Source organism: Glandiceps talaboti, chromosome 11 (assembly GCF_964340395.1).
Source record: "Glandiceps talaboti chromosome 11, keGlaTala1.1, whole genome shotgun sequence".
NCBI lineage: Eukaryota > Metazoa > Hemichordata > Enteropneusta > Spengelidae > Glandiceps > Glandiceps talaboti.
This window is the reverse complement of record NC_135559.1, coordinates 9,408,753-9,423,758: the sequence shown is the minus strand read 5'-3', so window position 1 is coordinate 9,423,758 and position 15,006 is coordinate 9,408,753. Positions and strand designations below refer to the sequence as shown.

General features: G+C 36.3%; 2 protein-coding genes across 6 annotated transcripts in view; one reads left to right on the top strand and one right to left on the bottom strand.

The window, feature by feature from the left end:
* Window positions 1-9,637, top strand: part of LOC144442301 (phosphatidylinositol 3,4,5-trisphosphate 5-phosphatase 1-like) — a 35,267-nt gene extending 25,630 nt beyond the window's left edge. The window contains exons 23-27 of one of the 3 annotated variants that reach the window (XM_078131614.1): window positions 886-959; window positions 2,257-2,277; window positions 4,266-4,478; window positions 4,668-5,197; window positions 5,854-9,637. In XM_078131614.1, the coding sequence (XP_077987740.1) occupies window positions 886-959; window positions 2,257-2,277; window positions 4,266-4,478; window positions 4,668-5,197; window positions 5,854-6,072 (1,057 nt within the window). In that variant the 3' untranslated portion in view covers window positions 6,073-9,637. Of the gene's footprint in view, window positions 1-885; window positions 960-2,256; window positions 2,278-4,265; window positions 5,198-5,853 lie in introns of all 3 variants that reach the window. The other 2 variants (XM_078131612.1, XM_078131613.1) reach the window with 2 other exon arrangements.
* Window positions 9,638-12,116: 2,479 nt separating this feature from the next.
* LOC144442544 (mediator of RNA polymerase II transcription subunit 11-like) lies at window positions 12,117-14,978 on the bottom strand. 3 transcript variants are annotated; one of them, XM_078131918.1, is made up of 3 exons: window positions 14,954-14,978; window positions 14,331-14,447; window positions 12,117-12,886 (listed from the first exon to the last, which is right to left on the bottom strand). In XM_078131918.1, exons 2-3 carry the CDS (start codon window positions 14,416-14,418, stop codon window positions 12,612-12,614), a joined length of 363 nt encoding a protein of 120 aa, XP_077988044.1. In that variant the 5' UTR covers window positions 14,419-14,447; window positions 14,954-14,978; the 3' UTR covers window positions 12,117-12,611. The 3 variants fall into 3 exon arrangements, with proteins under 3 accessions (XP_077988044.1, XP_077988042.1, XP_077988043.1); XM_078131916.1 differs by lacking the exon at window positions 14,954-14,978 and adding an exon at window positions 14,565-14,697; XM_078131917.1 differs by lacking the exon at window positions 14,954-14,978 and adding an exon at window positions 14,542-14,666.
* Window positions 14,979-15,006: the final 28 nt, after the last annotated feature.

Here is a 15,006-nt window from a genome sequence, read left to right as displayed (position 1 = left end):
ACATACACACTTGCTCTATTAGGTACTAAATAAAAAGAACAGTAACTGCCATAAATAGTAGACTGAGTGACAGGTTTGTTGAAATTTTTTTTTTTTAAAAAGCGTGTCTTCACACCATTTTAGACAAACTCTCCTGACCAGAAACAATTCTCTTTTTTTTTCTTGGCCTACACGTTATTTTATTATTATAACTTTATTGCTTGTTAAAAGTGAATGGTAGATATCCATAATCCTGTAGAAACCATAGAAACCATATAACTTGCCTAAAATTGTTACTTACCAAGGCATACCCATAGTATGGCAGTCGTCACCCAAAAATTGAATACATTTTACTTAGTATCGTTTTCAGAAGTGTATTAGAATTTACCTATTTATTATTATAAGCTACACTGTACATAAAATGCTAGCTATGTCGCAGTTGATGTTATCGTCTTGACTATAAGCTCATTTTTCGTGTGCTGCACATCTTGAGTGCACAGGTCTTTTTGAGATGCTCACAAACAAGAGTTTAGTACTAAAACTAAAATGCAAATGCAAAAATTTTGTGGTGTTTCATGCATCATGTATAATCCCATGTTATACACATACATTGGTTTGATATGTTATCTCGTACTGATTTGCTAATTTTCCTGACTCTTGTAGATTAGTAAAAAAAAATGTTCATTGTGTGAGGGGACCTTGACGCACACATGTGACTAGGGTGACCGCTGTGCTTTGCTGAACAATGAAGGAAAGAAACAGAAGCTAATTGTGATGAGAATTAATAGTTCAAACTAAGATATGGGATTACACATAATACTTGGGAAAAAACCCACCTCAGTACATGACCAATGGTCTATCCAATCTATTGTATGATAATATATTGATCAAATGTTGTCTCTCTAGGGGTCTCATGCATATAAAGACGGATGAGAAAATCCTGCGAACAATGACAAGGAGTAGAAGAGAAAAGAGTTATGGTAAGTTGACCTCGAGACAACAGGCTCCTATGCGTACCAGAAACCATTTCTCTAACTTCAGCTTCCAGTTGAATATTTCAAGTACTGCTACTATCAGTAGCGGCCATATTGGATTTTCACTGCTGCCGAAAAACAAAGACATAAACGTGCACATTTTGCCATTTTTTGTCAGATAATTTATATCTACATCATACTTATAATAAACCTTTGAGAAGATAAAATATATAACGCTATATGTATGGTTCACCATCGTCTCTGGTAGCAGAAAAAGAAGTGACATGCATGTTTGCACTTCATAGTGAGACATTGATGCGTGCCGCCATCTTGTCTACAAGCAACAATCGACAAGCAACAATCGATGCCAACTCTGTACTGATAAGTGAAAGCAAATGAAACCAATGCATTTTATTCAGGAATATCAGGAATTCATACACAAGTGAACAAAAACATACAAAAATGTATGCAAATATATCTAACAACATGACCACGCCCATAGCAATAGCCAAATGATAGCATATATCGTAAAGATAGCAACATGGTTGGATAGGCAACTGGATAGTCATTCAACAAATGAACACTTCTTGATAGCATGGACTACCATATGGATAAACATTTTTAAAAACTTGTACAGTTGTGCTACAACGCCATTGGCAGTATTTTTTCAAGTTTTTATCAAAGATACTAAATTCACAGCATATCCTCCCTTCCTATTCAAGCAGTTTTTCACAAGTGGGCAACATTGTTTACAAATTGACTTCATTAGAAGGGTCACATACTAAACTTATAATTACAACAAATGAAAATGTGTTATTTTACACTTAAATGAATACTATAAATGACTGTGGCACAGTGGAAATCGCTTTACTTCAGTGTCATGGGTTGCAATTGAGTGGTACTCGGTGAAAACACTGTTTCTTGGGTGTTATGGGTTGTAAATGAGTGTGCCTCACAGTGAAATGACATTACTTAGGTGTTATGGGTTGTAATTGGGTGTGCCTCAGTGAAATGACATTACTTAGGTGTTATTGAATTTTAATGAGTGTGTCTTACAGTGAAATGACTTTACTTGAGTGTTATGGGTTGTAATTGAGTGTGCCTCAAAGTGAAATGACTTTACTTGGGTGTTATGGGTTGTAATTGGGTGTGCTTCATAGTGAAAGCTCTATACTTGGGTGTTACTAGTTGTACTTTAGTGTCATGGCGAAAAACGTACTTTGAAAAATCATGTCTCCCTATTCTGAACTCTTCTAATCACACAGTATTATTAATTGTAAACTGAAATTCCTTCACATTTCAGCTTTGGTGGTGATGGACACTGGTAGGAGTCTGACGACATCTTTTCACCTAGCAATTTAAAACTAAACTAACTAACTGACTAACTTACTAACTGACTAATGAATTCATTCCTCATTAATTGGACACATTTTTTACATCTCCATCACATTTTCAAACATGTAAAAATCATAGATATTCAAGCGTGTCATTTATTTGCCAATATATACATATATACATGGTATACATCAACCATCTCAAGCTTTAACTGCAGGGTTCATAGACGTTCACATAATTTTTAAAACTCACATTTCCCACACAACTGCCATAAAACTCATATTTCCCACACAACTGCCATACACCCCACATTTCCCACACAACTGCCATAAAACTCACATTTCCCACACAACTGCTATTAAACTCACATTTCCCACACAGCTGCCATACACCACAATTTCCCACACAACTGCCATAAAATTCACATTTCCCACACAACTGCCATACACCCCACATTTCCCACACAACTGCCATACACCACATTTCCCACACAATTGCCATAACACCTACATTTCCTACACAACTGCCATAAAACCCCTCATCCCACATTAACAGTAGTTCAACAGTCTCTATGCACTTCACACATCTGAATGTAACTTAGTCACCTGACATTCAGAATACACAACCTTCATCATTTGCATATTAAGTAATTCTCATGATTTCATCAAAAATTCAGAAATGATAATTATGAATTTGCTACCAACGAAAAGATCAGTAATGCCTGCAGTGCTGTGTATACCTTTGTGTATGTTTAGAGAAACATTAAAGTTTGAAATTTAAGAGTTTGATGCATGCATAGAGTCTTAGAATGTCTTGTAGTTGTACAGAGATAGTAAAGAAAATGAAAATATTTGAGATACAAAAAGATATGTTACCATGGTTACTCTCATTTAGTTGTATACAAAAAACAAATTTACAAACTTTGTATTTGTCTTCCATTAAATTTTTTTAGCACAAAATATACTTCATTTTATGATTGTTCTCAAAAGTGACAAAGAGTTGGTTTTTATGGCAGAGTTGAACTAAAATTTAATCCACCAAATTTCTCTGATATGGCAGCCAAATGTCCTGCCCAGTTTACCCTCTTTTGGAAATACAGGTAAAATGATGTAGGCTTGGTGTTTCACTCATGTAACATGATGACATTTATTACACACCCTCAGACAACTTCTAATGCAAAAGAAATAATTACATAGGTGCCGTGAACAGTGGGGATGTGAAAGTAGTCAAGTTGAAATGTTGATTATCAGTTAGAAAGTATATAATTTTTGAAGACATTAAAACATCAAGTCCATGTGTAATGTTTTCATTAGAAGCCAGTTTTTACTGCAGTGTGGAAGAATAGCAATGCTTATCAGTGTTCAATGTGATTGGGTAAAGGATCCTGCTGTGTTTATTGTGTCTCTGTTATTGTTAGTCTAGGGTCGAAATATGTCTAGCTCTGTGTCAAAAAACGTAATGTCCCATGAGTAAAACACCAAGCCTACATCATTTTAGCTCTAAAATACATGCAAATTTGTTATCGATGTGATACACATCATGTTACTTTCCAGAGAATAAGCTGGTGTCTCAAATATTTGAATAGTATGAAAGTGGCCATAATGATCAGAATTGGGTATTTATTTTGGATTTTTAATTCATAAAACAACACTTCTTCTGTTTGAAACAAAAAAGTGAACCAAAGCCTTGTTTGTTACTCAATCAATTGTATAAAAAAATTAAAAGATGTAAAAATGTTTGTTATTGTATATACAGTAACAAACATTCTTAAATACGTTTTTAGTTGCAGACAAGGACTTGGTCGATGCTATTTTATAGTATTTTTGCAGGCAGTAAAGTTATTTTATAAATTAAAAATCGAAAATGAATACCTATGTGTCATCCATATGGCCACATGCATGTGTTATTTGTTAAACTTTCCCTTCTCCATAACGTGAGATTTATTGTCACATCCTTAACATCACTATTCTGTTACAGAGTTGGTATCCTTTGAGGAAGGAAACACACCCCATTCATCTCCAGAGTCCACCCTCCAAGCCAACATCTCAGCTGAAAGTCTGAGACGCAGTCCTTCGGTGTCACCGAATATACCACGAAAACAGCATCTGCAACAGCTCCACCAAGCTGAAGCACTGACTGATACTCCTCCAACACCACCTCTACGGCGATCCAAAGAAAGTAAATCACTGTGTGAAGGAAGAGCAGTGGAACAGGGTCGCAGATCTAGCCCCGTAGTTCCACCTCGTCATGTACCAGATTTGTATGAAGTCACTGGACAAGCGACGTATGATACGCCCGCACCGCTTCCAAATGTACCCCCCAATCCTAGGTTTCATGGCCCTGGGAAGATGCCACCACTCAGACAAATGTCAGAACCAGCAGCCAAGATAGAACAGGTGGTAGAATGTACATTACCAGGTGACCGTGACCTCATAGAACAGGGTGCCAGTTTTTCAAATCCTAAAGTACCACCAAGATGTGTCCCCAGCATGTATGAATTCACTGAAAGCAAGTACGACAACACACCTGTACCGCTACCAAATCCACCACCTCAAATAAGCATTCCTGGAAGAAACTCTCCCTTCAGACAAACCTCAGAACCTGTCAGTGCCGTTAACGATAAGCCACCGTTACCTTTGCGGAAAATTTCAGTTGATAATTTGACAACAGACTGTGCAGTGATGGATGATGATGATGATGAGGAAGATGATACCAGTTATTTTGAATACCCACCAGGACCACCGTTGCCACAGAAACAACCTATGAGAGCTAAGAGTCCACAACCTGCCATTAATAGTAGAGGATTACCACCACTACCACCGAGACCACCACAACAAAAGCAAAGTAAACAACCACCACCACCATTACCACCCATGCCAAGTGATGCATTTATGGTCATAGAAACAGAGGTAATTATCAATGTTATCTCGTGTTGTACTGTAGTTGCAATATTATTGCTTGTCTTTGATTTGGTTTACCACTATTTATAAATGTGTGTGTGTTAGTTTGTCTCTCTTCTCACTCTGTTTGTTTGTCTGTGTCTCTATAGATACACATTTATTAACTGTATGTGTGTTTCCCCACTCTGTTTTATTCTGTCTGTCTATGAATGTGTCTGTGTGCACCTGTCTGTCTCCCTCTCCCATGTCTCTCTCTCTCTCTCTCTCTCTCTCTCTCTCTCTCTCTCTCTCTCTCTCTCTCTCTCTCTCTCTCTCTCTCTCTCTCTCTCTCTCTCTCTCTCTCTCTCTCTCACTCTCTCTCTCTCTCTTTCTCTCTCCCCCTCTCTCTCTCTCTTTCTCTCCCCCCCCCCTCTCCCCTCTCTCTCTCTCTCTCTCTCTCTCTCTCTCTCTCTCTCTCTCTCTCTCTCTCTCTCTCTCTCTCTCTCTCTCTCTCTCTCTCTCTCTCTCTCTCTCTCTCTCTCTCTCTCTCTCTCTCTCTCTCTCTCTCTCTCTCTCTCTCTCTCTCTCTCTCTCTTTGTAATCAATGTTACTTATTTTGAAAACTTATTAACATGACTTGCCAATTGATGTAAAATTCCTTCATCTTATCTGTGTTTTTAATACAGGATTATGAAGCCCTCGTGAAACCAAGAACAATCTCAGAATGGTTGTTGAATCTCAGCCTACCCCAATACATTAACAGTCTAATGGAGAATGGATGGGATAGCGTAGACTTCATCGACTCCATCACAGACGATGACCTCAAGATAGCCGGTATATCAAACACTGAACACCGACAACGCATACTGAAGAGCATCTTTGATATGAAAAGACTTCTAGCATGAACAAACCCTATCATGATGAATATTTCGTCAACAAATTCCGTCATGAACAAGTGAGATTTTAGTGACTATGTTGTCAAAATAAGGTAGTGATGAATTCCGATGTTACTAATTTAAAATGCAACAGGACTTTACACTGAAATGGCAGCTTTGATATTAAAGTGGTCATATGGATGACAAATGGGTATTAATTTTGGATTTTTTAAATTCATAAAACAACTCTACTCTGTTGTCCTACTTCAAAAAAATGTGAAACAGCATCCACCAACTTATAACCAACTGATTATTACCAATTACAACAAAATTTCAAAATGCTACAAATATGTAAAATGTTTAATTTACATAAGCATTTCAAATGTTTAAAATTTTGTTTTGCAATTTATTGAGTTACAAACAAGAACTTAGTCCATGTTGTGTAACATTGTTGCTTACAAGTAGGAAAACATATTAGTCTAAAAGTAAAAGCTGTTTTATTGATTAAAAATCCAAAAATAAATACCATTTTTCACTCATATGGGTACTGTCAACCATGTAATAGAGTCTGTTGACTCCTTCATTACATTTATTAGGTAAACTGCCATGGTTGTAGACATAGTAACATTTATGACAAAACTAGGCTGTCTGAGTCATTTCAGATATCGCTGATATTTTGATTGATATCAATGAATTTTCTTTGGTTTTCTGCATTCAAATCCATTGCAAAATATATAACAATTTCCTGCCTGACTGTTTTCTAACCTTACAACATAAAACTCTGTACAATATTCAAGGACACATTTTACCAAGAAATATTCAAGAATATTTTACCTAAACATATTTGAAGAAACGTTTTAGACGCACAGTGGAACTTTATTGAGAATTTACAATTTTGCAGACAGCTCATTACTTTCATTTTAACTGTTTAAGTGCCAGTTGGCCTTGCGCCAAAATGGCTATATGCCTGTTGGCCTTGTGCCAATTTGGCTACATGCCAGTGGGCAGGATGCCAGTTTTATTTTCAGATTGTAGTAATTTGCAAGAAAACTTGATGAATTAGATATTATCTGTTATATATATTCAAGTTGAGAAAATGACTTAAAAAAAATAGAGGTTTATTTTGGAGAAAACACTGAGAATTGTGACCACACCGTTGTGCCAACAGAAGAAAATTCATCACAAACATTCCACCATAAATGAAATCAGGAAAGAAAAACTTTGGATTTCCATTTCATTCAATTTTCCTTTTGGAGTTGATTTTTTAATTATCCAAAACCTTTCCCATTTTTACCCGATTCTCCAAGGATTGTATGTAATGATGAATGTACGGTTATTTATATGAAGAAAAATTGATATAAATAAAATTTACAGAGATTGCACAACAAAGGTCAACGAAATAAATTGCATTGTGCATTAGTTTGTGCTATTTTATGAGGTTTTTCACAGAAGGGCACTTCAATAAATTTGATAGTTTTGTACCCTTTGTACTAGTATATTTTCAGTGTTCTTTCCAGAGGTAAAAAAACATAGGCCCCTGTCACTTTTATACAAAGAATGGGGTTCATTTACATAACAAATTATTCAGTTATGCAAATCAGCTACTAAGTTTTTTTTGACATAGGTCCCTATCATATGATTTCAGAACTAATTTGCATAGCAAACTATTTAGTTATGCAAATCAGCTACTTTGCTATGCTACTTTGCAGTGGAGAACACTGTTCTACTCAATATGAATTTGCATTATGTAACATACAAATCTGTAAATATTTTGTTATTGGTTGAAGTTTATGAACAAATTTATGCCAGTTTAAAAGTATAGAAATCTGGAAATATTAGTTATTGAATATTATGGCAAGGAATTTACTTTTGCTCTTCATAAAAAGTACATTAGTTTTATTTTTATAAATATCAATTTGTAACGTTTCAAATGGTGAGAAAAAAAAATCATGAGACAACACTGGACACCAGATAGGACGATTAACGTGAAGCAAGATACAGTTTGGTGTTTTGTGACAATCACAAGAAACTTATGTGATGTTAAATCATGAAATGACGCCAGAACCCGCAGTTTACGGAAATATTTTTATTTCGAGGAGGGGCGTTCCCTTTTGATACTCACAGTAGAATGGTTCAGTGTTTGGGAAGACATATGCTTCCGGGGTACATTTTCATGGAATTTCAGTGTTTACATTTCCTTGATTACAGGGTGATTATATCCACATCATCAAGGCGTCACTATTACCCATTTATGTTAAAACTGCTACATGCCACAATTATAATTGTAGTTGGTGTCTGTCTTAACTTGCCAAAACTAAGGCAGCTGCTGTTATATCTCAATTCAGATTTAGTGAATTGGTAGACCCAGAAGTAGTGGTAGAAACATGCTTGTATTTATGTAACCATGGTAACAGATTATTCTGAATACATGTACATACACTTGAATATCAACTTCTTTGTTTTTAAAATCCAGGTTTCCACTAACTCAGTATTCTGTAATCTTGTTTTATAGGACGTTTATATTTAGAAGTAGTTTCACAACCAGTCACATGTCCAGACTACTGAGGTTATCTTGCAACACTTGTAATATAGTATGGTATAGTCTCCGTTACCCAGACTCTCACAGCTGGGGCTCTACTATGAGACCACCCATAACAAGTCTAGGGAAATGTAATCCAAAGTCACCCGCACTGGAAGTCACGTAGTACATTTCCTCTAAGTCATGGAAAATAGGGAACTTGCAATCCAGACTGAGCATGCTCAGATGCAAAGGACTATGGGATTATCTGTAGTTATCAGAATACCTCATCTGGAGCTACTGATAAAATAAACCTCCCACAATTGTCAGGGTCACTATGAATTGATTATTTGTGGTTACAAACAATGTAACATTATTGTTTACAATACTATTTGATTAGTATTTATTATCACATTTCCCATGATGCAATTTTCAACATGGTGGGTTTGCAAGTTCCCTATTGGCTTACAAGGCTTATTTGTTGTAATTAAGATGTATCAATCAACGGTACCAGAAACATGATAAACTGTCATGAAGGTACCTGGATCATTAATCCTGCAAATGTTGGACATGAAATATTCCCCAGCAAATACTACTCTGAGAAAGAGATTCGGTGCAGGCAACTTTGGATTACGTTTCCCCAGGCTCTCATCTAGGTGGTTTCTTAGTAGAGCCCACAGTGGTGAGAGTCTGGGTAACTGAGACTAAGTATGATAATATATTTGCATATCATTTGCATCACATTGAGATACGCAAATACACTACCTGTGTACAAGTGATACCACATGTGAACTGAAAAGTTTGATTTGTGATAAATTTGTGTACATTTTAAGAGGAAATACTCAAGTCTCAAAAGAATGTAATCTGCCAATTATATATGGCCAAGAATTCCCGTTGTTTATAGTTTTAAGATATAGTTATGTTATTTTTCGTCGAACTTTGAATGCAATATTATCACACGTTCTACTGTTCCAATGGCACACTTTCTTATCATTTGTGTATTATGTAATCAGAATTATGTACTTCTGACTTGAATGTAAATTTGCATTGTCTGCCGTAGAGGGCACTATTGTTGACGGGGGGGGGGGGGGGGGGGCTGTTACTTACATGTATGTACAAACATAGTTGTTCAGAAGAATGAATTGTTGTAACCAATAGTTACAGTGAAGCTATAAAGTTTCATTCTTGATATTATTTGTATAACTGAGATATTGAAATTTATAATAAAGGAATATGAACATGAAATTGAGTCAAGTTTTGTTCAGGAAAGAGAGAAACACACACAAGTGGATAAATTTGGTTGGTTTTATTGCATGTAATTTTGATGTACTTAATGTCATTTCCTGTCTATGAAACTGTCAAACATTCACAAAAGTTCCAGAGTTAATGCATATCTTGTTTTTAGTTTGAGAAGGATCTTAACCAAACTAATGATGTAGTACGTACGTTTATTTTACCATATCGATGATACACCGACAGCCACAACATATGCAACGACATCGACCAAATTTTGCTGAAAACTGTTGACAGTGAATGATGACCATCACAACAATGATTGCAGCAGAATAGAAATTGATACTTGACTATCTATTTTGCATAGTAGTAATAGTCAAGTTAACTTCCTGGAATAATAATTAAAAAAAAAATTCCAGGAATCTAGTTTTTCAAGTGACTATGTAGCTTTCGTCCGAATCACCCAGACGTCATCAGTGTAATGATGAGAGTCCATTGAATTACACAACATCAGCAGCCGTCTATCAACCATGACTGTGGATACCATCTCCCACCTACTTATAGTAGTCTACTGTCAGGTGATTCCATTAGGAGGTCACCTGACCAAACAGCATAACATCATTACACTGATGATGTCTGAGCGATTTGGACGAAAGCTTCGTACTCACTTCAAAAACTTAAGTAAGTCTACTATTACAACCATTATTATATTTAGCTTTCAATGCAGTGTAGACTATGTTTTCTGGTGTCTATGTTTACTGTCTAGTCATTGACGATTCACTTGTTTTGTACTGCTGATCATCAAAGTGTATACTTTTACACTGGATTTGGGGATAATCATAAGTTTTACATACTGAGGGTTAAGAGTTGTACTACCAAACAAGAGACTATACAGTTTCAATTTAGTTGCCAATGTTTTTTTTTTCTGTCTCTCACAAGTTTCTGTTGAGAATTGCACACACAAAATACAGACACTGATAGAGTGCAAACATATATGATACATTTTATCTCACTGTGAACACAAATCAACACCACTGTCGGATGAAACAAGGAAGATTCAAACACAAAGCTGTTTATTTATGTTTGTGTTCGCAGTGAGATAAAATATAACACTATCAGTGTCTATATTTTCTTTGTATAATTTGTACCAATAAATGCTGTGCAAGATGTACAAAACATCATGCCACCTGACCTGATCGAAACTCTACGACTAAAGTCACTTTGGTAGTAAATCTATTCTCTCCCACAATGTAGCACACCTTTTTTGTTTGTTTCTTTGTACATCCAATTCTGGACTTTAGTCTGTATGAAAAAGGAAACACAGTAATTTCTGTTCATTTAATATTGATTTCACTTTTCCCTACAACAACTCCCCTTCAATTATGTATAACTTTCAGTTTTGTTGTCTATTACACTGCTAAAAAATCTGCACTTTAACACCCATCAAAACAATTTCACTTTATGCCGGAATATACATTAAATCTTTTTCAAGTGCTTGGTCACTCAAGATGTAATCAATCAGAAAACAATGTTACCAGTTCAAAGCAAGTATACAGCCCACTTCACAATAGTGTTCACTGACTCTGCTTGATACAACACCGCAGAAACCAAAGAGAAACTGCTCTAGAAAGATTACAATTTCTTGCTACATTTTGTGTAAACCCTCTTCAGGTCAAGAACATTTAGATGTACTGCAACTATAGACACACACACACGGGCACCGATGTTCTGACATCTGCATTTGATGTCTGCATGGTGACACATTAGCTCATTTCATTTAGACAAAAATTGTACAAAAAAATTATCCATTCAATCTTACCATCTTAAAGTATAGCATATACAGTTTGTTACTGGTTTCTGCATAGTTGTATCAAACAGAGCCATTGAACACTAACATCATAGAGGCTGTATCAATACTGACTAGAGTGACTCTAACAGCTGCTACCATGCAGTAATGACACTCTCTGTAATCAGCTGACTTTATGACCACTGGTAACATTATTTACAAATTGATAACATTAAAGTGGCCATATCAATGAGGATTGGGCATTTTTTTAAAAAAATTATATAACAATTTTTTCATGGCGTCCTACTTGAAAAATCAATGTGAAACAACATAGACCAACGCTGTGTTTGTAGCTCAATACATTGCAAAAAAGCTCAAAAATGTGTAAAAAAAAAAGTTTGTTATAGTACACAGTTATCAATCTTTTGCAATGTATTGAGCTACAAACACAGCGTTGGTCTATGTTGTTTCACATTGACTTTTCAAGTAGGATGCCATAATAAAATTGTTTTATAAATTAAAAATCCGAAATAAATACCCAATCCTCATCCATATGGCCACTTTAAAACTGGCAAGTATCATTTGTGTTATTTTATACCCGATATGAATGTGATAAAAAAATAGGAATCGCTTTACTTGAGCTTTTAAAGGTGTTTTTCAAGGAAATTTGAACTCCAGAACGACTTCCTTTAGCATCTGTCACATTGTTATCAGCAATTTTTTGAACATTACTTTTCCACGATAGGAAAATCCTGTACTCGTACCCACACTCCCCCTTCCTCCTTGAGGAACATTCTTATGCATCATCTCCAGGACTTGAAAGAACACTTGTGCTGTTATTTGGCTTGCAGGAGCCTCCAAACCCATTCCAATCCATAGTACTGGAAGAACCAGGAAGTGTTGCTATAACAATACCCTGTTTGTTATGCAAATTACCACCGACTCTGCTGGTTTCCATCTGGGGAGAACACAGACTGTGTGTGAGGGATTACTCTAATACACCACGTCTTGCATTCACTGCCAGTGAATGATTCAGTTTCCGTTATTAATATTCGACGAACAAGTCCTTGCTAGTTCATTGAGTTTAGTCTTTGCATGTTCAAGTCTGTGTAGAGCCATTTTGGCGTCCTTCTGTGCAGAATAGCTAGATCCTTCATGTGGATGTCCAGTGGAAACTTGAGTCAAGTAACAAATCTGTTTAGTCAGGCCATTTTCTACAGTTTCCAAACAACTAAGGAACTGTTTGGTGTGATGTTCTACTATCCTCTCATTAGGCTTGTCCTTGGAAAGTTCCTGTATTGCTTGGCCTGTGAACACAAAATATACCAAAATAATAAACAAAATTCAATTACACTAACGATAAGATAAGGTTTACAGGACATACGTTTATAGTAATGGCATGTGGTGTTTGCTCTGTAGATATAGGTTTACAGCAATGGCAAGTTAAGTGTGGTGTTTGCTGTGTAGATGTAGGTTTACAGCGATGGCAAGCTTTAATAATAGTGTGGTGTTTGCTCTGTAGATGTAGGTTTACAGCAATGGCAAGTTAAGTGTGGTGTTTGCTCTGTAGATGTAAGTTTACAGCAATGGCAAGCTTTAATAATAGTGTGGCGTTTGCTCTGTAGATGTAGGTTTACAGCAATGGCAAGCTAAGTGTGGTGTTTGCTGTGTAGATGAAGGTTTACAGCAATGGCAAGCTAAGTGTGGTGTTTGCTCTGTAGATGTAAGTTTACAGCAATGGCAAGCTAAGTGTGGTGTTTGCTCTGTAGATGTAAGTTTACAGCAATGGCAAGCTAAGTGTGGCGTTTGCTCTGTAGGTGTAGGTTTACAGCAATGGCAAGCTAAGTGTGGCGTTTGCTCTGTAGATATTGGTTTACAGCAATGGCAAGGTTAGTGTGGCGTTTGCTCTGTAGATATTGGTTTACAGCAATGGCAAGGTTAGTGTGGCGTTTGCTCTGTAGGTATAGGTTTACAGCGATGGCAAGCTAAGTGTGGTGTTTGCTCTGTAGATGTAGGTTTACAGCAATGGCAAGCTATGTTGTAAGTGTGGTGTTTGCTGTGTAGATATAGGTTTACAGCAATGGCAAGCTAAGTGTGGTGTTTGCTGTGTAGATGAAGGTTTACAGCAATGGCAAGTTAAGTGTGATGTTTGCTCTGTAGATGTAAGTTTACAGCTATGGCATTGATATGTTCAGAGCTCCTAGCAAACTGCCATTATAAAGTAACTACATATTTTCTATCTCCTAATGTTGGACAATGTTAATAGGAATATATGTATGTATACCGTACAGAAATCTGTTGCTGTATATTTGAAAATAATTGAGTTTTGGAGTCTTATATAAAGTAACATGAGATTCAGGACTGGTATTACAGTGATAAATTTCTAGTATTTTAAAATATCGTTACACTGTATATACTTATGGAAAGTGCGACAGGGCTGGTCATGGCACAACACAACGTACCAATGGTGCAGATTGGTTGGCTTAGTGCTAGATTCTGAACTGAATCACGTAATGTGTGTCGCACATGTGTTTACTGCATGTAATGATGTATGTACGATTATGCATGCGAGTTGGGGTCAAAGGTCACTCGACACGTGCACGCATGGATGGGTGATAGAACAACGTTGTGTGTGTGTGGTTCTTGGAGAACCAGAATTTATATATTTTCTGAAATCAAACATATGCCTATGCCGCCAGCAGAGCCATACGTGTGGATTTTCCATCTTGAAATTATGTAAAATATCCTTACCTGCATTCCTGAGAATATTTGCAACCTCTTTCTCAATGGCCTCCAGTTGTTGTAACCGTTCAATAACCCCCGATGACGGTGCCGCCATATTGGTTAATTCAGCAATAGTTGGGTCACCTGATTGTTCGTAGAGAAAAAAAAACATCGGATTTCACACAATGAATATAAACATACTTTCGAACAAAAATGTTAAACTAAGATAAACACTGACCTCGAACCACAACTGTGGAATACCTTGAGATAAGAAGAATAAACGTCCTTTTGATCTGCAAACTTCCACTAAGTCAGTTTGGCTGCTTTCTGCCATCACCTTCCTCGTTCAGAATCACATTTTTGTCCGCCCCACGCAACATGAAACCACTTTACGTTTGACATTACGTTGAAATGGTTTCGAGGGGTGGTCATTGCGTACAGTATGATGTTTAGTAATATACTTCAATAAAGAACGGTAATAATCTTTTCACTTATTTATATCTGATGTAATTCATGTCTATAATTATGTTACTAAAAGTTTCAACGTGTGCGTTGCACCATTTTTTGTTTATCTTACATATTACAACTTATTATAATCAATTACATCCCTACTTAGGAATGGTATCGCGTATTAAACTATTTATACCTACCCAATCAAACAGCGTTTTGTAAATGCTCCTTTGGTGACGGCTTCTTCGGTCAA